Source organism: Ascaphus truei, chromosome 4 (assembly GCF_040206685.1).
Source record: "Ascaphus truei isolate aAscTru1 chromosome 4, aAscTru1.hap1, whole genome shotgun sequence".
Lineage (NCBI taxonomy): Eukaryota > Metazoa > Chordata > Amphibia > Anura > Ascaphidae > Ascaphus > Ascaphus truei.
The window spans coordinates 24143950-24170666 of NC_134486.1; the positions used below are offsets into that span (position 1 = coordinate 24143950).

Sequence of the window (26717 nt, forward strand, 5' to 3'; positions counted from 1 at the left end):
CCATGGACCCCCCTGGTTCAGTAGTGACGAGTTGGGGGGTCAGTATTGAAGCCAATAGAAAAGCTGCAGCATGATCAGGAGATGAATTTGCGGCTATCTGCTGGTGACCCCCAGAGGCCGTGGTTGAAGTCCGGTGCCATATTTGTGGGGGGTTTGTGTCAAAACATCTGGCACCTGGGTATCCCCAGACATTGGGGGGCCACTGCACAGAACGTGGGGACCCTCCAGTTAAGGTAAGTTTTAAAAAAAAAAAAAGCAAGAAGTTCCCAGCTGAGATCGCCACTTCAAATGAATAAAATATTTTTGTAAGGACCTAGAATTCCCATTAGCTGATTTTCTTACAAAGTTTCCAAATATCTTCGTGATTCTTAAATTTGTGCAGAAGTTTCGCTCGTCCTGACTGAGGGGAATCGGTGCGAAGGAAATATCATGAATACACCCAGGTGTCATTACTCCTACTAGGACTTTAACATATAGGATTTTAAGCGCCCGTTTCTACCACATGTGGCCTCTAAATACAGATGTTATTACACCCGTTAATGTGACATACGGAACCAACGCTGGCGTGATATTAGACGCAAAACATAACAAAGCACCATTGAAACGAATGGTGAAGCGCACGTCATTTTGTTAATGGGCGCAATATTTAGCATGTGTTTTACACAATGCATCACAATAACGTGAGCGACAATGTCTGCAACATCTGTATATCACGGAATCTGTATATCACGGTATCTGTATATCACGGTATCTGTATATCATGGCCATTTAGAAACGCCGAATCCCTAGCAGCTTATCAGAGCTCCACAGGTAGGAGACTTCTTCTTGTGTACAACTTATTCAAGGCCAGGCACTGTCGGGTGTTTTTCTAATCCCATATAATGCAGGTATTTAAAGTCCTGCTTAGCAGCACATTATTATATCCACCTGTCATCCCCACATTTCAATATGTGTTGACGGATGACAGCTGAAACCTAAACGTAATCCTTAATATCTACAGATGCACCACTTAAAGGCGCAGTTCCACTAAGCAACGTGTTGGATTAACACATCGACCGTTGTGCCGCACTGAGCACTGTCCACATGGATTCTGCAATCATTGGATCAGAACCAGGAGCCTCCGTGCTCTGGGGCGCCTGTTTGTTCGAAGGGTAAAAGAGAATTTAGCAGCAACGAGCAGGCTTCACACCAGAGGAGACGATTAAAAAGCGGAATGTGTAAAGTAGTACACAGTTAACAATGCGTTCATCTCCATTCAGGCGAATACAAGTGAATGCATTGTTAACTGTGAATTACCCCATTGTTAACATATTCAAACTGGGCCATAATGAGAGAGCTTTCTCATGGCAATGAATACTAATCCCCCAATGTGCATGTTGAACGCTGTTTGACACAGGCAGGGGTGGGCAATGCCAGTCCCCAAGGGCCACCAAACAGTTCAGTCTTTAAGGATATCCCTGCTTCAGCACAGGTGGCTCAATCAGGTGGCTCACAGTTGAGCCACCTGTGCTGAAGCTGGGGCTGATTGAGCCACCTGTGCTGAGGCTGATTGAGCCACCTGTGCTGAAGCAGGGATATTATTAAAACCTGACCTGTTGGTGGCCCTTGAGGATTAGCGTTGGCCAGCCCTGGGCAAAGGGGTGTTTGTAAGATAAGAAGAAGCGTTGGGAAGCGGTTACATACACTGTTCTGTACATAGTTTTGTTTTGTTTTTAAACAAGTGTGTTCTTGCCAAGTATTTCTGGGGCCTTAAAGGTACATTTTAGTAAAAAAAAAAAATATTTTACGCTTGCATTGTGCAATGATAAATAATATGTGAAAATAATATATATATTGGCGGGGTTACAGACCTGCCTAAGACATGCAGATGAGCATACAGCTATATTTGCATATATATATATATATATATATATATATATATATATATATATATATATATATATATATATTTGTTGACAGATATTTTAGGATATCTAGAAAAGTGAATAATGCCCCAACTTCTTAAGCTCCGTTAACCTATTTAACGTGATGTTAAACCGAAGTCAATGCTCGTTAATCAATGCGCGTTAACCAGGTTTTTTTCCCGTAAAAAGCACGGCGATAGTTTTAAAGGCCGTTATTCTAAATGACACGCAAATGAGGTCACTGCAGCCTAACGGGGGGAATTACAACAGGGGGGATTACTGTACATACGGTCCAAAGTGGCTGTTTGGATAATCTTTGGATAACAATTCCCATTGACTTCGCCGACCATTTCAGACAATATAGAATAAGGCCCTAAGGCCTAGATACAGCAAACTCCAATACAGACAGAATTTGGTATTTTCGCCCCCCCCCCTAAAAAAGCGCTATTATTATGGTGTAAGACTGTAAGTCGTCAAAGGGGTACTGCTAAAAATACTAATTTTCCTTGACAGTGTCTAATAAAAATATCGGGGGCGGCAAAAAAAAGGCATGAAAAAACGCAAATGTAGTCATTTTTATGCCAATCACAGCCCGAACTTTATCGGAAGACAAAAATACGGTAGTATTTTTATCGCCTGCTCCAGGCTGGCATTATGCCTATCTTGCCCATTATATACATGGGCAAGATATCCGAAACCAACATGAAATTGGTGATCAAATAAGAACCACAACATATTGAAATACATATTAACCCACAGTAGCCAAAGCGGCCAGCTAGTCATAGGTTTCCATGGCTTGCTTACCACTAAGGGCTAAAAGGGGTTAATAGTAACATTAAAATACACTACCTGCCACCTTGCCTACCATAGTTGCTAGTTAGTTGACATGCAGTGCTTTACTAACCGCAAAGGCAAGCAAGGGGTTAAGCCCTGCCATCACGCCCGAGGGGCATAACCACCCACCCCACTGCAACTATCCCCAACACACTTCCGTACTAGAGAAGGGCATATTTTTGGGGCGGATTTGGATCCGCAGGGGATCGTCTGGTTCCTTTGGGCCGCGGACTTGAGCGGATAAATCTCAAAAAGAGCGATTCGCGTTTTGCGGACTTTGTATTATTATTACTTGAACACGCCGCGGATTCTGCAATCCATTGAGGCGGATTCTTAAAAATTCGCCACGGATTGTTTACAATGGCGTTTTTTGATGAAACGACACGGGTTTTACACCGTGAAACGGATTTTTGGGGGAAAATGCAGGAAAATCCGGGTAAAGGATTCACCCATCTCTATTCCCTACCCCTCAGTAAACCTACCCCCCCCCTCTTAAGTAGTGACCAATTGCCCAATTGGCCAAAAGTGGCTAACAGGGCTTTTGGCCAATAAAAACACAAACATGTTACTTTAATAAAAACATTAAACATACAGTAATTATAGCATAATAAACATACAATTAAACATACACAATAAAAACATTACTAAAAAAACATTTGAAACATTTGATACTGTGGACCACCCTCTTCTCTTTCACATTCTCCATACTCTTGGTATCTATAACAAAGCTCTATCCTGGGTGTCCTCTTACCTCTCCCATCGTACTTTCAGTGTCTCTTCTGCCAACACCTCCTCCCCTTGTATCAATCTCTCTGTGGGGGTTCCCCAGGGTTCTGTCCTGGGACCTCATCTCTTTACACACTCCCTCTTCATGACCTAACCCCATGTCTTGAGTTCAAATATCACCTCTATGCTGATGACACATTTTTACTTTTCAACCCCTGACCTTACACCTGCTGTACAAACCAAAGTTTCTGAATGTCTCTCTGCGATATCATCCTGGATGCCCCTCCGACAACTCAAACTTAACATGACAAAAATCAGAGCTCCTCAAATTTCCATCCAAACCTGGCCCTACTACTTCCTTCTACATTACTGTTGAAAGCACTATCATACACCCAGTAGCACAAGCACGTTGCCTAGGGGTCACACTCGACTCCTCTCTCACATTCTCCGCTCACATTCCAAAGGTAGCTAAAACCCGTAGTTTTTTCCTCTGCAAAACTACAAAGTTTCGTCCTTTCCTTTGTTGCTCGACTGCTAAAACTCTGACTCAGGCCCTCATTCTCTCCCGTCTTGACTACTGTAACCTCCTGCTGTCCGGCCTTCCTTCCTCTCACCTGTCTCTCTCACCTGTCTCTCCCTACAATCTATCTAAACGCTGCTGCCAGAATCACTTTACTCTTTCCTAAATCTATCTCTCCGTGTCCCCTGCTGAAATCACTCTCCTGGCTTCCTATCAAATCCCGTATCACACACTCAATTCTCCTCCTCACTTTTAAGGTTTTACAGTTTTCTGCCCCTCCCTAAATCTCAGTCCTAATTTCTCGCTATATACCATCCTGACTCTTGCTTTCTGCTCAAGGATATCTTCTCTCTACAGCTTTTGTGTCTAGAGCCCTCTCCCACCTTAAACCCTTCTCACTGATTGCCCCTCTCCTCAATATCCGACTAGCACCCTCTCTACCCACCTTTAAGACCCATCTCAAAACACACCTCCTTAACGAAGTATATGAGTAGCTCTGTGGCTGATACTTTTCACCTTGTACATCGACCAAATAATCAAAGGCTGTATGGCCAATTTGTTTAAAAAAAAAAAAAAATGCAAACTTATCAAACATAATGCAAGGCTTTATGGCCTAAAAACCATAAAAAAAATCACCCAAACCCCCATGGCCTAAAAAAGAAAAACCATTAACAGTAATCCAGGGCCCAATGGCCTATTTGTCACCTAAGGCCATCAGTTGCCTGCACTGTGGGATGATTTAAATTTGCATAAAAATTAATCTACTTGGAGATATATAAGTATAGGGGCTCTCTCTTCTCCCTCCACCTCTCACACCCACTTTCTTCCTCAACATCATGTTTGCCCGGATTTAGTGGACCTTCGTGAATCTACTGTTGGCCTAAAACGGCAGTTTAACAACTGGTTTATCTAAGGAGACAACTCATGGATCCTATGACAACAACAATATCTGGATCAGTCTGAAGATGTAACCTCTAGAAATGACTGTTATTTCAGCGCTTCAACCATGTATGAATCCTAGCGCCTAATTATCCCACCACTCCAATGCTGGGGAACATTGCATATAAGAGCTCAAGTCCTGACAATATAGTATTTTATCATTGTGTTCCATGATTGCAGTATGATTGACCCATGTCCTACTATCCTGATGTAGGTCCTTTTATGGACGAAACATCGGTGTTAGTTTTTTTTTAACCTTTATCATAATATTAAATGCTTATTTTTTGAGTGCCAGGTCTACTTATTTCTCTATATTTTGTTTTGATTTTAAAGAGCAGTCCCATGTATTACCAAATCAAACTATTCAGTGATATGTTTAATAGATTAAAACTTTTTCAAACCACTTTTGAGCATTTATCCTGCAAATATTTTAACCAGGAGTTTACAGTGAGTTTTACTGTCTCTAAAACCTCTTTCCCTTTGTAATTGGCCTTTACTACGGTAAGTAGTGGAAATAAATTGACATTTTTGAAATACCGCAATAGAATTCATATTTTATTGACTCCTAGGAAAAATGTTTTTTGCATCAATATTTTTTTTCAACACAGATGTGTGTGGAATGATTGATTCCATAATAAGTCATTGGACCAAATGGAAAATTGGAAGGAAAATGCAACTTTATTCATTAAATTGCAGAATTTATTTTAGTTATGTTTTTGACCAACTTCACTGGGTTTTTTCTGTGCTAAACATTGGGATACTGAGCAACATATTTAAAATCGTGTCCAGCAAGATCCCACAGAACGACTATGCTGTACATTGTAGTGGGTGCAACGTGATTCTTATTAATGACATCTCTGTTTTTCCTATTCCCAGGAAGTTACGGGAAAGAAGATAACAATAGAAGTCGTCCAGCTGAATGAAGTTTTGATATAACCCGAAACAATCCCCAAGGCAGATGGCACATAATGACTTTACTGCAGGTAACGACTGGCATTTCTCAGCGCTATTGTTACTAATTCCATATAATTGTATGGAAATTACCTAGAAATCCAAGTATGGATTTGTTCTCGGTTGAGTAAACGGGAAATACTTAACGATTTGGTAGATTTGCTGAGAGCACAAAGGCCTGTTCGTTAAACATGATTGCATGATTAAATATAATGAGTTGTATATTCACATAGTTAGAGATGCGCATGAATCAGAGTAGCGATTTATCAGTAACTGGTCTCACCTCACTAACGGCTTTAAAGGCTTTATGCGCCGCCCCTCCTTTGTGACGCTAAACCAAATAATGGAGACCACACAATGTTGGAAGAAAAGGTCACAGCTTTATTTTAACATCCGCTGTTAAAATCCAACAGCCTGCCCGCCTGCCCAGCATGCTCCATGCAAAATGGGGGGGGGGGGGGAGATCCTTGCCCAGCGGCCAGCGATTGGCCGCGCTCCCTCTCCTCCGCCCGTAGCATGTGAATGGGGGGGAGATCCTTGCCCAGCAGCCAGCAATTGGTCGCGCTCCCTCCCCCCGCCCGTAGCATGTGAATGGGGGGGAGATCCTTGCCCAGGCAGCCAGCAATTGGTCGCTCTCCATCCCCCCGCCCGTAGCATGTGAATGGGGGGGAGATCCTTGCCCACCGGCCAGCGATTGGCCGCGCTCCCTCCCCCCGCCCGTAGCATGTGAATGGGGGGGAGATCCTTGCCCAGGCAGCCAGCAATTGGTCGCTCTCCCTCCCCCCGCCCGTAGCATGTGAATGGGGGGGAGATCCTTGCCCACCGGCCAGCGATTGGCCGCGCTCCCTCCCCCCGCCCGTAGCATGTGAATGGGGGGGAGATCCTTGCCCAGGCAGCCAGCAATTGGCCCGCTCCCTCCCCCCGCCCAAAGCACTGTAAGATGGGAGGGGGAGATCCTCATTCAGCCGATGTTGGGCTGCTTCCCTCCCCCTCCTGCCCCTAGGGTCAGCTTAGGCCCAGCCCTAAAGCTGGCACCCAGCCTTTTACCAGCGTTGATTGGGCATAGGCCGGTCTGGCCCTAAAGCCGGCGCCTCCAGCCTGCCGAGCTGTTCTAGGGGCTCCAGCTGAGGGACGGACCCTAAAGTCCTCACCCATTCTCCGTCTCCTGGGGCCCCTCTGCCGGGCACTAGCTACCGTGGGGCCGACACGCCCACCCAAAGCTGCGACCTCTGACCTTAATTCTTCTCGCAAAACCCCCTTGATGTTGCTTAAGAACACCTCCAACCCCTTTGGTGATAGATGCACATAGTCCTTTCTGTGCCAGCTGCACTCCTTGATGTCAATCTCTCAGCGCTTTAATAGTTTTACCGCCGCTAGAGAGGATGAATTTTGCCCATGGCCTTATTTACCTTCTTCCTCACTTTCTCTTTCCGTAGCCCCTTTTAAAATTCGCCTTGGAATAATTACGGACCCAGTGATTACAACCTCACTCCACAGCGCCATTCAACATTCCTGTTGTAACCGATAAATCAACTCTAGTGTTTTGGTGTTGGCTGGGTCGTTCCCCCTGAGGTGTAGAAAAATAACATCCGGTTTCACCTGAAATTCTGCCTTGTCCAGAGCCTGTTACAGATCAATCAAGAACATTCCTCTCTTCCCAAGCCAACGCCAATTCCTCTGTAAACCACAGCTGCTGGCCGCACCGCTGATCCTTTGCCCATTCGTGTGCCCCATCTAAGAGGGAAAAACGTTAATCCTCTTGCATCCGCACGTAGCTGTGCCCTTTGGCCCTGATGTAACCCCCTATAGGCACTGGGTTTCCACAACCCCGGTTTCTTTATTTGCTCCGGCGTACCGCCGTTCTCAGCTGCCGCTGTAGCGGCACCGATTCTGAAGGAATGGGTACCAAATACACTAGCATCCATCCTCCCAGCGGCAAGGCACAGTCTAAAAACGCTTTGAAACTGGCACCTTGTGAGTGGTGTTGCTTCCTGCCTTAACCATGTGCTTGCGTACCGCTTAATCAACACCCCTGGGCACACTCTTCCGTTATTTGTCCATTGTGGACCCACACTCCCCTTCCCGCTTGGTCGGTTTTAGACCTGCGAACCTTGCACGCCAGAAGTAGCATTGATAATCACGCTCACGAAAACAAACCCGAACCCTGGCTTGCTTTAGATGCTGCCACTAGCTCGCCGACCCTGAGGGAGCCACAGAAAGCCGCGGCCAATGCTACTCTGAACAGACCCCTTCCAGCTGTACCGAAACATACCTTTTTTGTTGCCATCATCAATACCCCAAGCCTGTCTGGCGTTACCGGCTCCCTACCGTCGGTTCTCCTGGCTTCGCCCCTATCCCAGCCTATGAGGATTCTCCTTATTATGAAATCCTTGGTTATGTCCTTGCGGTTATGGAGCCTCAGGAAGAAAGCCAAACCTCCAACATGGCCCCAACACTGGCCCGCGTCACCCCAGCTGTCTTCTGGGCCTGAAGGAAGCCAAGGATCCGCGCGCTGCTACCTCGCTCACCCTCAACTCTGTCCTCATCCTTGAATGCTAGTCATGTGTGCCAAGCCCGGTGGTAGGTTTTCCAGGTGCGTGGGGCTAGCGACTTCTGGACCAGGTCCATTGGTCCGAAATCCCTATCTGCCAAAGGTGGCGTGGGCACTTTAGACCTGTGGCATTTGCCGCTGCTCGCCTAAATGCGATAAAGCGTCTGCTATCACGTTTAATCCCCCCGGGACATGCTTGGCGTTAAAGTTGACATTGCTGCGCATGCACAGCAGCGCCAGCCTCTGCAGCGGCCAGATCACCGGACTTGATGTTGCGGAGGGGCTGTTTACTGCTCCCACCACCCCCAGGTGATCTTACCCGAATATGATGTGTTTATTACTGAGCGCCTTAGCCCAACGCTCTACCGCCACTATGATGGGAAAAACGAAGGAAGGCGATATTCTTTATTAAACCCGCATCTATCCATGCCTGGGGCCATGGTTCTGCGCACCGTTCCCCTTTGATGTAAGCACCGGAGCCTAGTGACCCTGCCTCGTCTGAACAGCTCTAGCTCTTGGTTACTACGGCCCTCTTCTATCCATAGCTTTTTGCCATTAAAGCCCTGGAGGAAAGCTTGCCAGACACCCAGGTCTGATCTAAGTTCTTTAGTGACCCTGATGCGGTGCAGTGGTCGGGATACCCCCGCGGTCGACCTCTCTAATCTCCTGCTGAAAATCCTGCCCATGGGTATGACCCTACATACGAAATTCAGGAGCCCGAGCAGTGCCTGCATCTGCCTTAGTGAAACCTTCCTAGCACCCTTGCATTCCTGAGTAAGGCCCTTCAGTTTAATGACTTTATCCCTGGGCAGCTTAGATTCCCCGGCCACTGAATCGATCTCAATCCCTAGGAATGACAAGGTGCTGACCGGGCCCTCTGTTTTATCCTCAGCTATAGGTAACCCCATGTTTTCCTTAGTGTGCCTGAGTTCTAAGAGCCTCTTACCAAGTGAGGAATCAGGGGGCCTCACAAGGAGGAAATCACCCAAGCTATAGTGTCATACCCCGTACTCTCCATTATGCACCAGTGTATAAACTTGCTATAACGCCCCAAAAAAGGCGCTGGAAATGGCGCAGCCCATGGGGAGGCACATGTCCACGTAGTAAGTCCCTTCAAACTTGCAACCCATGAGCCTGAAAATATCTGGCTATAAAGGTAACAGCCGAAATGTTGACTATGTCCCGCTTGGCCATACAGGCCCCCGTCCCATAAGACCCAATTATGTTGATGGCCCTATGTAACGACTGGTACTGGACATGGCACGCCTGCTAGGAAGTGAGTGAATGGTCCTGCCATGCGTCCCAGGCTTACCTCCTTCTTATTTTTATCAATCACAACGTGCGGGTATATAGAGGCGGATTTAAGATTGCGATTTGCACGTGTTGTTACCAAATTGGACCCAACTGGGAGACAAAACCCTCCCTAAAACCTTCTGAGAAAATCCGCTGTCGCCTGGCAGATTTAGGCCTGAAGCCATGGCAGCATAAATTCTAATTTAATTGGCATTTCCGTCCATACCGGGGCCACTATCAGGCTGGTTACCGGTGGTTCCGTTGTTTTGTTTTGAGTGTCCCCCGTTGCAGAGTGAGCATACGTGTCGGAACTTACACTCACCACCCCTTGTGCAAGAGTTTTTATTAAAGTCCCAGCATTCTGATTTCCTGGGCTTCCCCCCAGTGGTTGACTAAATAGCCGCCCCCCGACCCCATGGCAAAGGGAGCAAATTTCTCTGGTGTTACCCGGCGAACCCATAAGTCAAGGCCCTTAGTACCGAAATTCGAACGGGGTTCCCATGTATCTTGTGCCTAAACATATGTTTTATAAGTGTCGTATATAAGGAGGTCTATGTATTTAAGGGTATTCAGACCCTCCTCTGGGTGCTTCTCCAGCAGGCAGCTGGCTAACACTAGGTAACCCCTTAGCCAGTTGTCACTGGTTTTATGCTTATTGGCGCTCTCATCGCCTGCAGCCTTTGCTGTTTGCTTGTACTGTAACCCCTCAGTAGAAAGGTCGTATACCTCCGTGAAGTTCACTTTTATTATCTCACTTTAGGTGTAACCCGACTGGAGAGAGGTCATAGCGCAGGCGTACCTGTCCTTCCCTTTCCTCGCCGACGTTGTCGTCCTTATTTTTGGGGGGATCCCGGGAGGTAGGAGAGCCGGGGGATCCTGAGAGGAAGGGGATCCTGGGAGGTGGGAGAGCCGGGGGATCATGGGAGGTGGGGGATCCTGGGAGGTAGGGGATCCCGGGAGGTAGGAGAGCTGGGGGATCCCGGGAGGTAGGAGAGCCGGGGGGATCCTGAGAGGAAGGGGATCCTGGGAGGTGGGAGAGCTGGGGGATCCTGGGAGGTGGGGGATCCTGGGAGGTAGGGGATCCTGGGAGGTGGGAGAGCCGGGGGAACAGCGCAGCCACCGGCGAGGGGACCAGGAGGCGAGCGATGGCGGCAGGGGAGCGCACGTGGCCCGCGGGGGCGCGAGTAGAGGCATGCGGCGTGGGGGTTGGGGCCGCACCGGTGTAAGGGAGGAGCGTCCCTCACCGGGATCCTGGTCCTCGAGGGAGGGAGCGTGCTGTCGGCGCGGGGGCAGGAGGAGCGGTCCCGCGGCCCTCTCCGAGGTGTAGGTACCCCGGAGTGGGAGCGGGCTGGTAGTGGGGGACAGGCATGACAGGGCCTGGCTGGGGAGGGAGGGGGCACCGGGGAGGATGCGGGCGGCGGGAACACAGGCCGGGAGGCGCCGTGGCCCGGCGGGGGTATCAGTCGTGAGGTGGAGGGACCTCGCAGGGGAAAAAGCCGAGAGGCGGCGGGGCACAGACTGGGAGGGGGCCAGATAGAGGGGCATAAGACTGGAGGGGGCCCCAGGGTGGGCGCGGGAGCGCAGTGGGCTGCAAGCAGCTGCCTGCACTTGGTGGGGGAGCTGGGAGGCCTGGGGAATGGGGAATGGGGAGAACCTACCTGCACCTCCGCGCTGGGATCTGCGTGGGGCAGGGACACTTACCGCCTCCTCCGGGGAAGCAGGCTCCTCAGGCTCATGGGTGAGGCTGGCAGGCCTCGGGGTCTTCATACAGCGGGGAGCTGCTGTAGTCATTGCGGCCTTCCCTCGCGGTCTTGAAATGGCAGCTCAGCAGCAGCAAGCGTTCCTGTAAGGTAAGGGGAAAATTCCGTTAGCTCTGTCTCTCTCCCCTGGGGCCCCACTCTTTATACCCTCTCTCCCCCTCCCCCTGCATGGGAGGGGACAAGCAGCCTTCCCCACACCGAGCAGGAAGGGGGGGGGTTTAGCCGACCCCCCCAGCTCACGCCAATCAGGACGTCACAGCCCTTAAGGAGCCTACGACCCCATGCTGGGGCCTCTGCCTCGTCATATGCAGAGCTTTTATTCAAGTATCCCTCACAGAAGATCTATGTAGAATCGCAGTGTTTTCCACTCTATTCTTTTATTTTCTATTTCTGCCTACTCTCCCACTCTCTGTATGTGACGGGGTTGCAAGTAATTAAAGCTGCTCTGTTTCAATGACACTGGTGAGCTTTATAGAAAGCAAAATAATAATAAGGTTTATTTGAACACGCTGCAATATACTGTACACGGTAAAGTTAAAATTTTAAAGTGACAATTGTTGGCATGAAAAGACTTCCTATGTCTGTTCCTGTGTTCTTCCTACACTACTTCACACTAGGACTTTGTCACGTGGATGATTTAAATCAGCGGTCTCAAAGGGCCATCAACAGGCTGGCTTTAATGGATATTGCTGATTCAGCACAGGTGGCTCAATCAGTTGTTCAGTCAAAGACTGAGCCACTGATTGAGCCACCTGTGCTGAAGCAGGGATATCCATAAAACCTGGCCTGTGCTTGGCCCTTGAGGACTGAGTTTGAGACCCCTGTCTTAAATGGTTAACAGGGCTTCACATTGCAGTGTGAATCTATTGTGGTGCCGTAACAAAACTATGTGAAGAGATTATCAACACAGCGTACCAGCCAACATCAGCAGCAACAAAGCACCATTAGTGGCTACCAAACGGTGGGCATCCTTTTTTATGATGTCAGTAGATACTGCAGCCTGATATCTTGAGATGCAGAGCGTATCCACCACTCCTGAATACCTTTATGTTGATGGTCTTGTTGGGGGATACAAGACAAGCTATCCCGGGTTGCACACGGCCCATACTGTAGGTCGTACTTCCTAAGCAACAGAATTCTGGCTGCTTCCTAATACACATTCCTCTTGCTTTCTGTTTTGTTCAAGCCAAGTTTAGAGCCTCTGTTGCTGTTTATTGTGGAAGTGTCCCAAAAATGAAACCCGGGTACAGAACTATACGGAATGGGAGCATTGACTCAAACCTGCAGCTTTGTGGGAACAGATGGGCAACCGCAGACACAGGTAAGTACACAGAGAAAGAGCTGGTACAACTGAGCAAGTTTAAATGGCTAATTGTCCCATAACAACGCATCTGACCGCAAGTACAACTTTACTGCGTCCTTCCCATTATCCGGTTTCCCCTCCCATTTTTCAGCAGCTTCTCTTCAGCCTGCGCTAAGCATCCAGGTGAAGAGGTCCTATCTATGGGGTGGCAATGGGGATGAACTTCAGAACGAAATTCTGCCCCCTCAACTGCATTTAGAGGGCAAGAATGACCCCCCATTATTGGAGACAAATGGACATCTACTTCAGCCAGCCAGTCCCACCCCAAGGAAAAACCTGTGGGAGCACGAGGTGGACAGCGCAGCTCTGGAAACGGCTCGGCTCAAGGATAAGCTGAAAAGAAAGATGTCGGAAGGCTTTGGGGCCAGAGGAGGTGGGTCAGATTGTAGCAGTACAGCTTCTCAGAGGTTGATGATGATGGTGGGAGGTATGGAATATTGATGTGCTATATTTGTAGGGTTTCTCCAGTGATGATGCACAATGATCTTTCAGTACAAATATAATTGCAACTACTAATACAACTTCATCCTTGCTAGGGGAGGCCGCAATGCATTTTATTGAAATTTTGTGTTGCAATAAAATAGCAGTAAATGGGTGGAGGCGGCTGAAGAGATATTCAGGCCTTAAAGTTGTTTTTTAAGTCTAAAAATGGTCCTGGCTGGTAATGTCTCCAGCAGATCCTCCAACATTGGGCACATAAAAATAGGTATACATTGGTTCTTCTGTCAATGTGGGATACGGGAGCTTACAAACCTGTACAGGCTCATAACACAATTAGTTTATTATAGGCAAAGATTATTTTACTAATTAAACACATTCTGGGAAAAGTAATCTCTTTGTAAGGCCTTGGTCCCGCTCCATCCGACGGCGCGCGCACGTCACCCACCAGATCCGAGTTACTCCAGAGCCAGCCCCAGTCCCTCCTCGCTACAAGGCTCGCTGCGCACTGTGACGCGTCAGCCAGCAGGTGAAACACGAGGATCGTGATCCCAAGCGGCGACGCGTCATGTGGTGCGGGAGGGAGCCAATGAGGAGGGGAGCTGTCTGGAGCTGAGGGACTCAGTTTTGTGTGATTTGAAGTATGCACTGTCCTCTGCAGCTTGGCAGCACTCCCCTCCCTCCCGTGCCCGTCTTGTAGACTGTGTGTGCTGGGGAGCTCGCGGCCAGCTCCGGCTGCTGAGCTTGCCCGGGAGGAGAGGCAGCGGCATATGCAAAGAGGGGAGGGGAGGGGGGGGGGACTGTGCGCAGAGGAATCCCGGCTCAAAGTGAAAGCAACAAGGGTCAGGCTTCAGTGCCTATTACTTTCCCCCTCCCTTCCTCCAGTGCATCTGATGTATAAAGTGGCGAGCGGAGCTCAAGCAAAGACTCCACGGAGCATACAGATCAGCTGCCTGCACGCTGCTGCCGATTTGGCCACGCCCCCCCACGCCGAAAACCGTCTCCCTAAAGACCGCATATAGCAGTGAAGTGCCGTGCACGCGCCACCTGGATGCAGTGCGGGCGCGCCGGCCCATGCAGCGGGGCCTTAGCCTAAGAGTTTTAGATTTTACATCCCGATTTAAATAGATAAATGTGTTTTTTTTTTTTTTTAAAACTCGTATTTAAACTACTGCAGTGTTGTATGTATGTATGTATGTATGTATGTATGCATGTATGTATGTATGTATGTATGTATGTATGTATGTATGTATTTATATAGTGCCATCCATGTCCATAGCACTTTACAGCAGTAGCACACGAGACATAATAGGAATAATTCATTGAGACATTCCAGTGTATAGCGAGAAAATAGTCAAGTTTACTGTTTTTTAGTAAAGATATAACTGTCACATGCTTGACCAGTACCAGAGCTGACGGAGGAGGTAAAAATAAGTGTGAGTGCAGGGATTAGAGTAGGAGCAAGAGGTTTGAGGATATGGGAGGGAATGGGGTCAAGAGGGCAAGTGGTAGATGTGAATTAAGATTAGAAGCAACACGGACTCCTCTGTGACAGGAAAAGGAGACAAGGAAGGCAGGAGGAGAGTTAGTGAGAGGTGTAGAATGTGAGGAGGATACAGAGGGGATGCTTTGGTGAATGGAATCCACCTTCGTCTTGAAATAGCCAGCAAAGTCCTGAGGTGAAATGGAGGAAGAAAAACAGGTAACAGACGGTAGTCTGAGTAGAGAGTCAAAAACAGAGAAGAAACGGCGTGGGTTGGATTTGTGGGTGTTAATCAGTGAAGAAAAGTACGTTTGTTGAGCCTGGAAGAGGGTAGAGTGGATAAAGGTTGCATGTTGCAACCAAAACGTTTAATTTCTTTGGCTAAATAAATGGTAATTTTTCAAGATCACAGTGCCCTCCTCTTCACTTCTTCCTGTGTGTTAATATATGGGGCTGTCCAGGAAAGGCCGTTTTGAGCAGGAGTTCCAGCATTTTTTTGTTACTTTATTTTGAAACAGGATAGGATAAATTTGTAGTGAAGGAAGTCTGCGAGAGCTTGAGATTTTCTCCTGCGGCATTCTGAGAAGCGAGTGCAAGAGCGGAGCATGCATGTGTGGAAGTTTAGCCGGGTTCTGGGGTTAGAAGGGGAGAGCGGGAGACAAAGAGGGGCAAGTAGATCAAGAGAGGATAGGGCAGAGTTGTCCAGGTTGCCAGAGTCTGTAGAGCGGGAGGAGCGCAAAGTGGAGTCAAGAGCCAGGAGGTTAATGGAACACAAGTATCTGCTGAAACGGGTAGATGGACGTGAAGAAGAGGAGTATTGAGAGAGTAAATGAGATGAGGTGATGGTCAGAGAGAGGAAATGGAGAAATTCGAGAGAGAACATTTTTTTTGTAAAAACCAGGTCCAGGTAGTGGCCATCCTTGTGGGTGCTGGTGCGGGCCATTGGTGAAGGCCACGAGAAGAGGTTAGAGAGCGAAAGCGGGATGCCTAAGGGAGAGAGGGGTCATCAATATGGCTGTTGAAGTCCCCAAGGAGAAGAGAAGTCGGAGGAGAAAAAGGAGAGTCAGGATTCAAAGTCAGAAAGATAGAAGGGGGATGAGTAGAGGTCGTGAGTGCTAGATAACCACCACCTGGAGAGGGAGAGGAGGAAAAAGATGGACAGTGTGAGCCTAAAAGGAAGGAAAAGAAGGAGAGGGAGGTGCAGTACAGGAAGGGTTCAGTAACGGCAGCGAGAGGAGGTGTTCCACGCCTCCACCCCTGAGATCAGGGCGTGGTGTGTGGGAGAAAGAAAGGCCACCATAAGAGAGGGCAGCTTCCAGAGTAGAGTCAGACTGAGTGAGCCAAGTCTCAGTTACAGCAAAGAGGAGCAGAGAGTGAGAGAGAAAGAAGTCATGCACAGAGAGGAACTTGTTAGAAAGCATTCTAAAGGGCACAGGAGGAAAGGAAAGGAGGGAGATTGACTGCGGAATGGGACAACTCGCCGCCGGCTGTCAGTCACCGAGGGCAGCTCTTCGCTGGTCATCTCACCAATAAGGTAAGTTATTTAGGGGTTCATTTGAGAGGTTTTAGGGTAAGGGGTAAGTTTAGAGCATTAGGGTAAGGAGTTAAGGTTAGGGATATTTATGGTAAGGGCTCAGATTATGTGTGTTAGGTTAAGGTTTAGCTTTTTAGGGTAAGGGCTTAAGGCTAGGAGTTTTAGGGTATGGAGTTAAGGTGAGGGGTTTTAGGGTATGGAGTTAAGGCGAGGGGCTTCAGGGTATGGAGTTAAGGCTAGGTGTTTTAGGGTATGGAGTTAAGGCGAGGGGTTTATGGTATGGAGTTAAGGCGAGGGGTTTTAGGGTATGGAATTAAGGTGAGGGGTATATGGTATGGAGTTAAGGCGAGGGGTTTTAGGGTATGGAGTTAAGGCTAGGGGTTTTAGGGTATTGAGTTAAGGCTAGGGGTTTTAGGGTATGGAGTTAAGGCTAGGGGTTTTAGGGTATGGAGTTAAGGCGAGGGGTTTTATGGTTAAGGTTTTTAGGGTGAAGATTAGCGTTAGCTTTGGGGATTAAGGTTAGGATTTTGGGGTAAGGGGTTAACGGTCTAGGGTAAGTACTTAACTTTAGGGGATTTTGGGGGTAAGGGGTAAGGTTAGGGGGTTAGCTTCGCAGTGAGACGGCTGACGGCGAGTTGCCCTCGGCAGCTGATCGGGAGCGGTGAGATTGCTGCGGAGGAGTGGCTATGATGAGTTGGCTGCACCCTAGACCGGGTTGACTGGGAATGGGTATGAGGTTAGAGGGGTTTACTCCACAAGGAGTACAAGTTGGATGTGGGAGGCGAGGACGAGGAGAGCATGTAGAAATAAGGCAGGGACCCGGATTCGGAGAAATATTCCTAGAAGCAAGGAGAAGAATCATGGAAAGAAAGAGGATGTATGAGGAGGAATTGTAGGGGAGTGTTTTTGTGCAGGGTCTATTCCAGAGTGGTGTCAAGAGACACAGATAGGAAAGGCGTTCATGTGAAATAAGAAGTGGAGTAGGAAGGAGCGATGGAGATATATGAATGGAGTTAGAGGCATAATGAGGCTGGTAGTGAGAAAAGTGTCATTTGGAAAGAAGTGAGTCCAGAGCAAATATAAATAGTAGAGGAGGCCTGGCAGTGGTTGCAATGCTAGTTTGGTGATGAGAATTGGGGACTGAAAATGAAGACAGGATAAGGGTATGAGAAAGAAACTATTTATGAATGGTGAGGCTCCAGAATGTTGATTGAAGAGTGCAGTGTCTTATTGAGAGTTTGATAGAAGATGTCCTCCTTTCCAACTCAGCACACCTATTGGCCTTGGATTCTGGAATTGAACTGCTGTCACTTCTCGTTCTACTTCGGTTCAACTCGATATTGTCTGCCACTTAAAATGGGCCACTTTAAAGATGTGTTAACTGTAGTTACAGGTAAAACATACAGGACACCTACAAGCTCATATTGAATCCCCAAAATAACCACAACATATATATAAGCGTATAAGTGTCACAGAGGAGTGTGTCAATCCTTGTGTTACAATCCTTGTTCAGCTGGTCTTAGCTGATTGGAGGGTGGCTCCTCCTCCCTAGTTTGAAGCTCACCCCCTCCCACTTTCAAATGGTTAAAAGCTCACTCCATTGCATCTCCCACTCTCAGGGGAACTTGCTTGCTTGCAGTTTAATTGTGACAAATCTAATACAGATTGCTTTTCCTGGTAATGTACAGGTTAATAAAAGCTTCAATCAGACTTAGAACTATGCAACTAATTTTGACAGATTTATTATAAATCATTCTTCCTGGTAATGCACAGGTTATTAAGAATTTATATTAGTGTTAGGTACCCTTGAGATGTGGTCTGCCGTGTAGGGGCTCAAGGGCCTACAACACTTTGGCCAAAGAGTTAAACTAAAAGACCCTTTTATTCAAAAGATATCTATATATATATTTAGGCACTGTACCGTGTATAAGTTTGATTGGATGTAGCACTGATCTCTGTCTGTGTTTCATGTTTTGTCTCTGGTTTTAAATAACTATAGTTACAGGTAGATGCTTTTTATAGATCATTGTCATTCGTTATATTCACAGTATCTATGTCTTTGTAGCTCCAACTGATTTCATGGGCTCCATGAGCGCTCCTCTGAAGCCTGCTGTCCCCAGAGGTGCCTCCCAAAGGCTGCTGAATGCCACAAAACCTGTGCCACCCATCCAAAGGAGCCCAGTACCTCAAACCAGTGGATCAGTGGAGAACAGCGCACAGAATAATGGAGCTGAGAGTAATGACAGAACAGAAGGGCATAGAGAGCAATCACCAGCACCTATAGAGGTACTTATAGAAACGGAGTTCTGGCACCTTATTTTGCACATTAACCATGAATTCAATACAGTAATTATAACATTATTAGAAAGGTCATTGGATCTGGGTCCATACCCTTTCTGCCACTTTATATTATTTAAAACTAGAGAGTTAATTGTAGTTTACATACTGTATACGTTTATTCGTTTCAGCTTTGGGATCCAAGATACCACTCCTCTGTACCATGTTATAATGAAGTCAGTCAGAGACGTGCTCTGTGTTTACAATGCCCCCCTGCTCTTGGCTTGTTCCCAGGTGCAGAACTCCCTGCAGCACGTACGTTACAGTGCCGAGACCAAGCGGAAGTCGCTCTGCGGGGTTTTGATCCCCCCCATTCCCAAATCATCTGGAGGGGCTGCAGCAGCCGACACGAGTCGGAGTGATCCCACGCAGAGCCGTACTACCACACCACTAACCAGGAGGTCTCCGGTCCCCAGCCAGGGGACCTCACAGGAGAGGTTAATATCTGTCAGACACAAGAGGCTGTCAATAATGCCGCACACTGTCCCAAGTGCTATTTATACCATCCCACCTTCATACAGCACACAGAGAGACACCTGTGTATAAAGAGGAACACACGTGATATACCTGGATATGCAAATTTAAATCATTTGCATACCTAAATTAGCACAGGAACCAAACTTTTATTGATTAATTCGCAAACGTTCCTCCAGTGCGCCAACATTTTTTACATTTTCGCGGTGGTTTCCAACTTTGGCAAAAATTGCACCCAACTCTATTCCTCTGTCAGAATCAAGGCTTACTGTGTCTTCCACAGAGGGGCAGGCGACCAGGGATAAAACAAGATGGTTGCCAGTGACTTCACTGCTTCGGCGCCAGCACTCTGCACACAACAGGCTTTTCTCTGTAACATGCGTTCTGATGGATAAACCCAGAAGCCGTCCAGGAGCTTTAATATTTTATTTGAAAGAATAATAGGTTCTTCAAAATAAAATGTGCTAATAATAGGGTATTTATATTTGAAATGGTAGACACAATCATGGATGTAAGGCGGTCTCTCTTGTCTAGGGTTACCATATGTCCGTATTTTCCCGGACATGTCCGGCTTTTTCATTGAAGGTCGCCGCCCGGGAGGAATGTTGAAATAACTAAAAATTTCCGGGAACACGGCGACCGCACATGCGTGAATGAAAGCCGACCGCGCATGCGTGGTTAGTGAACGGCGCTTGCGCATGTGCAGTCGATGAATGGTGCACACGCATGTGTGGTCGGCTTTCGTTCATGCATCGCGCATGCGGAGGCGATGAACACCGACCGAACTTATGGTAGCCCTACTTTTGTCGCAATATGTGGGGGGGGGAAAGTTAGGTGGGCAATTTGCACTTTTAGGGAGAAATATAAGATCAAATAACAGATTTTATCTGACTCTGGAAGAGAAGGAAAAGGTAGCTTAATAACTGCATTGATTATTATTTTATATATTGTGGCTCCTCACTGGGTTTAATCATCAAAGGATATGCCTCAAAAAGATCATTTTTTTTTACACCACTAATTATTAACATTAAACATATACTGGATATTAACTGTACAATATTATTTGCGTGCTCTTTTATTTATAGATGTGTACCATGCAGCAGTGCAGAGGAGAAATCCCAGAGGCCTTTGGGTAAGTGTGAACACAAAGCATCTTTTATGCATGAGCCGAGTTGTCAAATGAATGTAGAGAAACATGATTATCATGCAAAATAACAGGGGAGAGTCAGATTTTTATGGATATTCAATAACAATAAATTGGAATTATTTAGTGCCTTTAGTCCCTAAGCACTAAATGACGTGCTAAAGACATTCTTGCAGCTGCCCTTGGGGTGAACAATCTACACGGCAGCTTTTCAGAGCGGAGAAAACAATAATGTGAACCTAGTTTGGGGGATATTATGAATACTACAACAAACATCGGCTAAATATAACAATGATATAGCAAAGATGGGGGCAGTAAAAAGCACCCTATGCTTCCAGTTGCACCATTTCCAAACACTCACAGGATAAACATTTATAGATCGTTTAGCAGCAAATAAAAATACCACCAATGGTGCATTTGCATGTCTCCGACAGGTCTGCAACCCTGTCTTTCCCCATTATTGCTTAGCAAACACTGCAGCTAGGGATTCTGGGAAATGATATGCAAATGAGCACACCGTGTCACTTTTTGCTTCTTATCCATTTTAACATGGATCCCTATAAGCTTATGCCTGCCGTATGACACAGCTTTTACAGCACAGCCTGGGTTACAGAAGTGCAGAGCCAGGAAGATTATCACCTCTTATTATCTTATAACTGCTGAGTTCCCTTTGGTCCTGCATGCCGGGGTCATTCGCAAGCAGGAGGAGGCGAGAAACATTGAGAAGTCACACAAGGTGCTTTATTAGCTGTTCACTAATGTCACATAAGTGTGAGGTATATATATATACATTGATATTGACACTGCAGTATTTCTGCTTGTGTTTGCATCAGAGGTAAGAAAGAGTATACTGTACTACATTTCATACAGATCATTAACAAGGAAAGTGTACCCCACACAGCCGTGGAGGACTTTTGGCAATGGTAGTTAAACTTCTTTTGAAACTCATCCAAATCTCAAACTACTACTATGATTTAGATTGTAAGCCCTTCAGGGCAGGATCTCCCTTCACCTTATGAGAGGGAGCGGCTCAGTGAGTAAAACACACTGAGTGACACTGAGAGTTTGAAGCAGGGGAGCCTGGTTCAATTCCTGGTGTCAGCTCATTGTTACCTTGGGCAAGTCACTTTATCTCCCTGTGCCTCAGGCACCAAAAACATAGATTGTAAGCTCCACGGGGCAGGGACCTGCGCCTGCAAAATGTCTCTGTAAAGCGCTACGTATAACTAACAGCGCTATACAAAAACATGCTATTATTATTATTACCTTATGTTCTCATTTAGTCGCTGCTCTATTCCCCACTCTTTCTACTGTATTTTCCCTGCATTGTAATTTTGCAGAGCGCAGCGTACACTCTTGGTGCCATACGAGTACAATTATATTTATACATATATACATGATACATTAACACAAAGAGACTCAAGATGCAAATAACTTCAGTTGCATCAATATTGAACTAATATTGTGCCAAAATAACCTCAACACCAGCATTTTCCACCAGCGCATGCGTGCTGTGTGTGCATTGGGGACATATGCATATTACCAAAAAATAATTGATAACATGTTATAGTAATTATGAGACAAATGATTGATTTGGTTAAGATCGCAGTTAATCTCACCACCAGATATAAACTGACAATCCACCATCAGAGTGGGAAATCAGGTTCCTTCACACTGTCAGGATGTGCGCACCGCAAACAAGGCGTGACCGGGGGGCCGAGGTGGGGATATCCACTACCACCCACAGCCGTGTGGACGCGTCTGGAGTGTAGGTTGGTTGAGGTAGCCGGGTCGGGGTTGGAGAGGTACGGATAGTCGATATACATGCCGAGGTCGGGTTGGAGAGGTACGGATCGTTGCAGGTACTACTTGCCGGGGTCCGGGTTGGAGAGAGGAAAATGGTCATTGTACGGATGCCGAGTTCAGGGTTTGAGAGGTGCAGATTGTCGCAGTTAGCCGGGGTCAGGAGTACAGAAGAGCGGAGTCCAAAAACAAGCCGGGCCAATGACAGCTGCGAACAAGAGGACAAGACAAGACTGCGAGGCTAGGAAGCAATGAACACAACGGAACATTAAATTATGCTCAGCCAATGTGCCAGTGGCGCAGCTGAGCATAAGTAGGAGAGAGCAACCAATGAGAAACCTACAGTGTGGAGTTGCGTCAGCAGCGAGGAATGAGATAGGCGAATCTGGAGCAAGAGTCCTGGTAATTTTCTGGGGGGGGGGGGGGGTGGATCTGTGTGCGCCGATCCTTACACACACACACAAGGCAACAAACCAAGAGATGGAACAACAGCCATTATTATAGTGGTAGCAACATTCCTCTTATTCATGGGCTTTGTGGCAATGGTAATTTGCCAAAGCTTCTGGGACTTTGTGGGTAAAGTTTTTTTTCCAGAGAAGTTTCCCACTGGGGTTTATTTTCATGTTGGCAAAAGGTCAAAATGTGACGGGCACATATAGATAATACATCCCATTATTATTTTATTTTGAAGTTATTTTATTTCATGTAACTCCTCCCTAACAGCCTAGTACACAGAGAAAAATCAGAGCAGATATGCACAAAGAAAATGGGGCAATTTGCTTTAAAGCAGCAGTCCAAGCTGCCATTTTTTTTACATTTTATTTCCCCCCCCTTTAATATGTGCATCTATACAATCCACACAATAATAAGTAATTAGCTAAGTTGCCGAACGATCTGTTCTCCTGTGATCGATTTGGCAAAGATTCGTCTCGAGGGTTCGCTAAATGGCCGTCAGTGCAGCAGAAGAGGACCAAAGATGTAAACTTCTGTGGGGAAGATCATGTGACCAGGCAGTCACTAGATACAATTGTTGCACTGCTAGAGAGAGGGCAGGGCTCAAAAAGGGGTGTGCCAGAGCCTGTTTCAGAAGAGGAAGGGTATGTGACTTTGTAAATAGTTGCTATAGAAACAAAAAATGCTTGTTACATTATAATATATTAAAAATGTCATTCAGAGTTGTTTTTTAAATGCAACAAGTATTTTGTCATAGTACAGAACTGATTTATTAAAAAGACACACATGTAGGATATTGCTTGGTCTGCAGCTTTAACTTTGCCTAGATACCTTTGCTTTGTTCTCCAAGATTGTTAAATTAGCACATGTTTACTTTTCAGTAATCCACTGCAACAGGTTCACATCCTCCTCTAAGATTCAGGGAACGCATTGGCAGAAATTGCTGGGTAATTGCAGGTTCTTTGTATGGAACAATTACAGCCTGATTATTACGCCTGCATTGTGGAAGAAATGTATGATTGATTACCGGCAGGAGACACAGTAGCTATGTTCACTGTTACAATGTACAAACTGTATCCAAAATAATGTGACAATGACTGGGAGACTTTTTCATCAACGTACGTTTAAACACAATGGTTTGGGCAGAAATCACACAGTCATTCTCCAACAAAGAGGCGGAGTATCAAGTTACAAAAATATATTGTGTTACCATAGAGGCACAGCTAGTGTGTATTGGTTTTCAAATAATAGAAGAGGGTCGTTTTATGTATAGACAAAAACTGGAATTGAACTTGAAAACCCAGTTTGTCATTCAAATTTTACGTCTCAATATTATAACAAGATTTGCGTTAGCTTTTGGTAATGCGCCTTTAGCGCATGCGTTAGTAACATGCGTTAATGCGCATGTGTAGTGGAAACGCATCTCGGAGACATGAAAATCCCCGTTAATAGCGCTGAGACTTTGACGAACGGACGTTATTGTTGCATCTCATTCGCTTTGAGGATACCCGGTACAGCGAATAAAAATAACGTCTGTTTCCAATTTCGGTCACGAGCATTATTAGCGTAAAAATGACGCACTTCTGTGGATATCCCCAAATGTTCTGGTTTGCTGTTCCCAGTTTTCATATGTCTGTGGCAAAGTACAAATAGATCGAGTCTACCTGCAGCCGGCATAAACTGCTTGCTAAAATCACAAAGCCTGGGTTATTTTGGCAATAAAGCAGGGCAGGTGTTACATCTGTTAGAACTGAGGGTACAGTATAATATTGGCTCATGTGAACCATCCCGGGGGGAGCCGTCAATCATTTTCTAACAGATATTTCATAGCTCCGCCCTGATTACAGCTGATTTGGAATCTTTACTCCTAACTCGCAACTATATATTATAGTTTATTTTCAACTATTATTTAGTGTCCTTTCTTCATTTATTTTAATTGTACATTCATAACAAATATGCATTATTATTGTTGAGGTATGTATGGCTATACATTGTACACCCATACTTAATACCGTCATTTTTACATTATATACCGTATTAGTTCACAGCAACATATCACTTCAATGACTAAAAACCACACTACAGTGTGTGATGTGTTTAAGACATATATATGATCCATGTCTTTCTATGACAAATGTCACTTTTTTTGGAATGAAAGGGTTAAGTCTATCCTCGGCACGCTGCTTTTAGGCTGTTCCCAGAAATAACACGGTGATAATATGGGTTTGGATGTTGGGAACGCCATGTTTAGTTATTTATAAAATGTTTTACCAGGAAGTAATACATTGAGAGTTACCTTTTTGTTTTCATGTATGTCCTGGGCACAGAGTTATGATGACAAATACATGGTTACAAATACATAGTTACATTAAGTGAGCAGAGTTATACATTATATACAAGACTTTGCATGCACAGTTAAAGATAATATATGTTATAGGCGTAAGGCGTATGTAACAGTTACAGACCAGATTAAAATGTGAGACAGCCTTAGTTTTGAAAGAACTTAGACTGGTGGCGCCTGTGAGAGTCCATCTTTGGGAAAGTCTTAAATATCATAGCGGTGTTATCTTGGGCTAACATGCGCAGAGGTGTGAGGCTAGGGACCCAGTCACGCGTCGGAGTGCCTGATGGCGCTTGCAACAGGTACAGACACGACCTGTGGTCTGTGGTTGCGTGCAGGGCCACCAACAGGGTGGGTCTGCGGGGGTCGGCGTCCCGCAGGGAAGCACGTCGGACCCGCTACCCCCCCGCTCCCTTCTGCTCACCCCCGCTCCCAACGTGGGACGGAGGGTAAGCGCCGCGGCGAGCCCGCGCCCGCCAACCCAGCTTCCCCCGCTCCAGCCTCCTGCCCCAGGCAGCAGCTGGGCTGGGGGGTGGGAACTAAATGCTCCCGCGGGAATTAGCCCGCCAGTCTCGCCCCCCCAAGCCTACCTCCCGTGCCCCTCCCCCCCCGAGACTGTCAGTCACCCACCCAGGCAGTCAGTCGGTTGAAGGCTCCCCCGGCCAGTTGGAGCGTGAGACGATTGAAGGCTCCCCCCTCCGGGCTGGTTGAAGCCTCCCCCCGCGGGCAGGATGAAAGCCCCCTCGCTGACCGATCGAAGGCCCCCTCGCTGACCGATCGAAGGCCCCCACCGTGGACCGGTTGAAGAGAGGTACTGTAATTCATTTTAGTCCCATACTGTACTTTACCCCTTAGGTCCATACTTAAACCCCCCCAGGCCCGTACTTAACTCCCCCCATGCCCATACTTAAAACCCCAGGCCCATACTGAATCCCCCCCCCCAGGCCCATACTTAACCGACCACGCCCCCCCCCCCAGGCCCATACTGAATCCCCCCAGGCCTTTTGTCACATTGGATGTAGCATTGGGTATTTTTGTCTATTGTTGAAAATATTAAAATAAACAGATTGCTGCATTGTAATGTTTTTTTCTGTATTACAATAAGAAGAAAACAGTTAAATAAAAGTTGCGCGCTATTTTTTTTTGCCGTGGTAGGTGCGCTATGGGTTGGCAGGCAGTCATTCAGTCACCCACCCAGTCAGTCACACACCCAGGCAGTCAGTCAGTCACACACCCAGGCAGTCACACCCAGGCAGTCAGTCAGTCACCCAAAGGCAGTCACCCACCCACGCAGTCAGTCACCAATCCTACCCACACAGGCAGTCAGTCATTCACTCACCCACCCACCCAGGCAGTCAGTCGAGGCAGTCACCCACCCAAAGGCAGTCACCCACCCACCCACCCAGGCAGTCACACACCCAGGCAGTCAGTCGAGGCAGGCAGTCACCCACCCACCCACGCAGTCAGTCACCCAAAGGCAGTCAGTCACCCAAAGGCAGTCAGTCACCCAAAGGCAGTCAGTCACCCAGAGGCAGTCAGTCACCCACGCAATCAGTCACCCACGCAGTCAGTCACCAATCTTACCCACACAGGCAGTCAGTCAGTCACGCACTCACCCACCCAGGCAGTCAGTCACTCACCAACCCACCCATCCGGTCAGTCACCCATCCGGTCAGTCACCCATCCGGTCAGTCACCCCTCCAGTCAGTCACCCCTCCAGTCAGTCACCCAGCCAATTATAAGTGCTGTGCGCACGGCGGAGCAAGTGCGCCCACTATAGAACAGCCATAAGACCACTTGGAAGGTTATCTTTAACATAGGTTTTCTCCAAAACAAAATCAGGGGGATGATTACCAATTAAGGCCACGT

At 47.0% G+C, this 26717-nt stretch overlaps 1 protein-coding gene across 7 annotated transcripts in view; it reads left to right on the forward strand.

The window, feature by feature from the left end:
- The window catches only part of TOGARAM2 (TOG array regulator of axonemal microtubules 2), a 124109-nt gene that overhangs the window by 42490 nt on the left and 54902 nt on the right, over positions 1-26717 (forward strand). For 6 of the 7 annotated variants that reach the window (XR_012800858.1, XR_012800859.1, XM_075595423.1 and 3 more), the window contains exons 2-7: positions 5800-5906; positions 12665-12799; positions 12933-13214; positions 18362-18582; positions 18868-19070; positions 20193-20239. Coding sequence is in view for 5 of the 7 variants with exons in the window: in XM_075595423.1 (XP_075451538.1) it covers positions 5882-5906; positions 12665-12799; positions 12933-13214; positions 18362-18582; positions 18868-19070; positions 20193-20239 (913 nt within the window). In the remaining 2 variants the exon portion in view is untranslated. The remainder of the gene's footprint in view (positions 1-5799; positions 5907-12664; positions 12800-12932; positions 13215-18361; positions 18583-18867; positions 19071-20192; positions 20240-26717) is intronic. The other variant, XM_075595424.1, reaches the window with a different exon arrangement.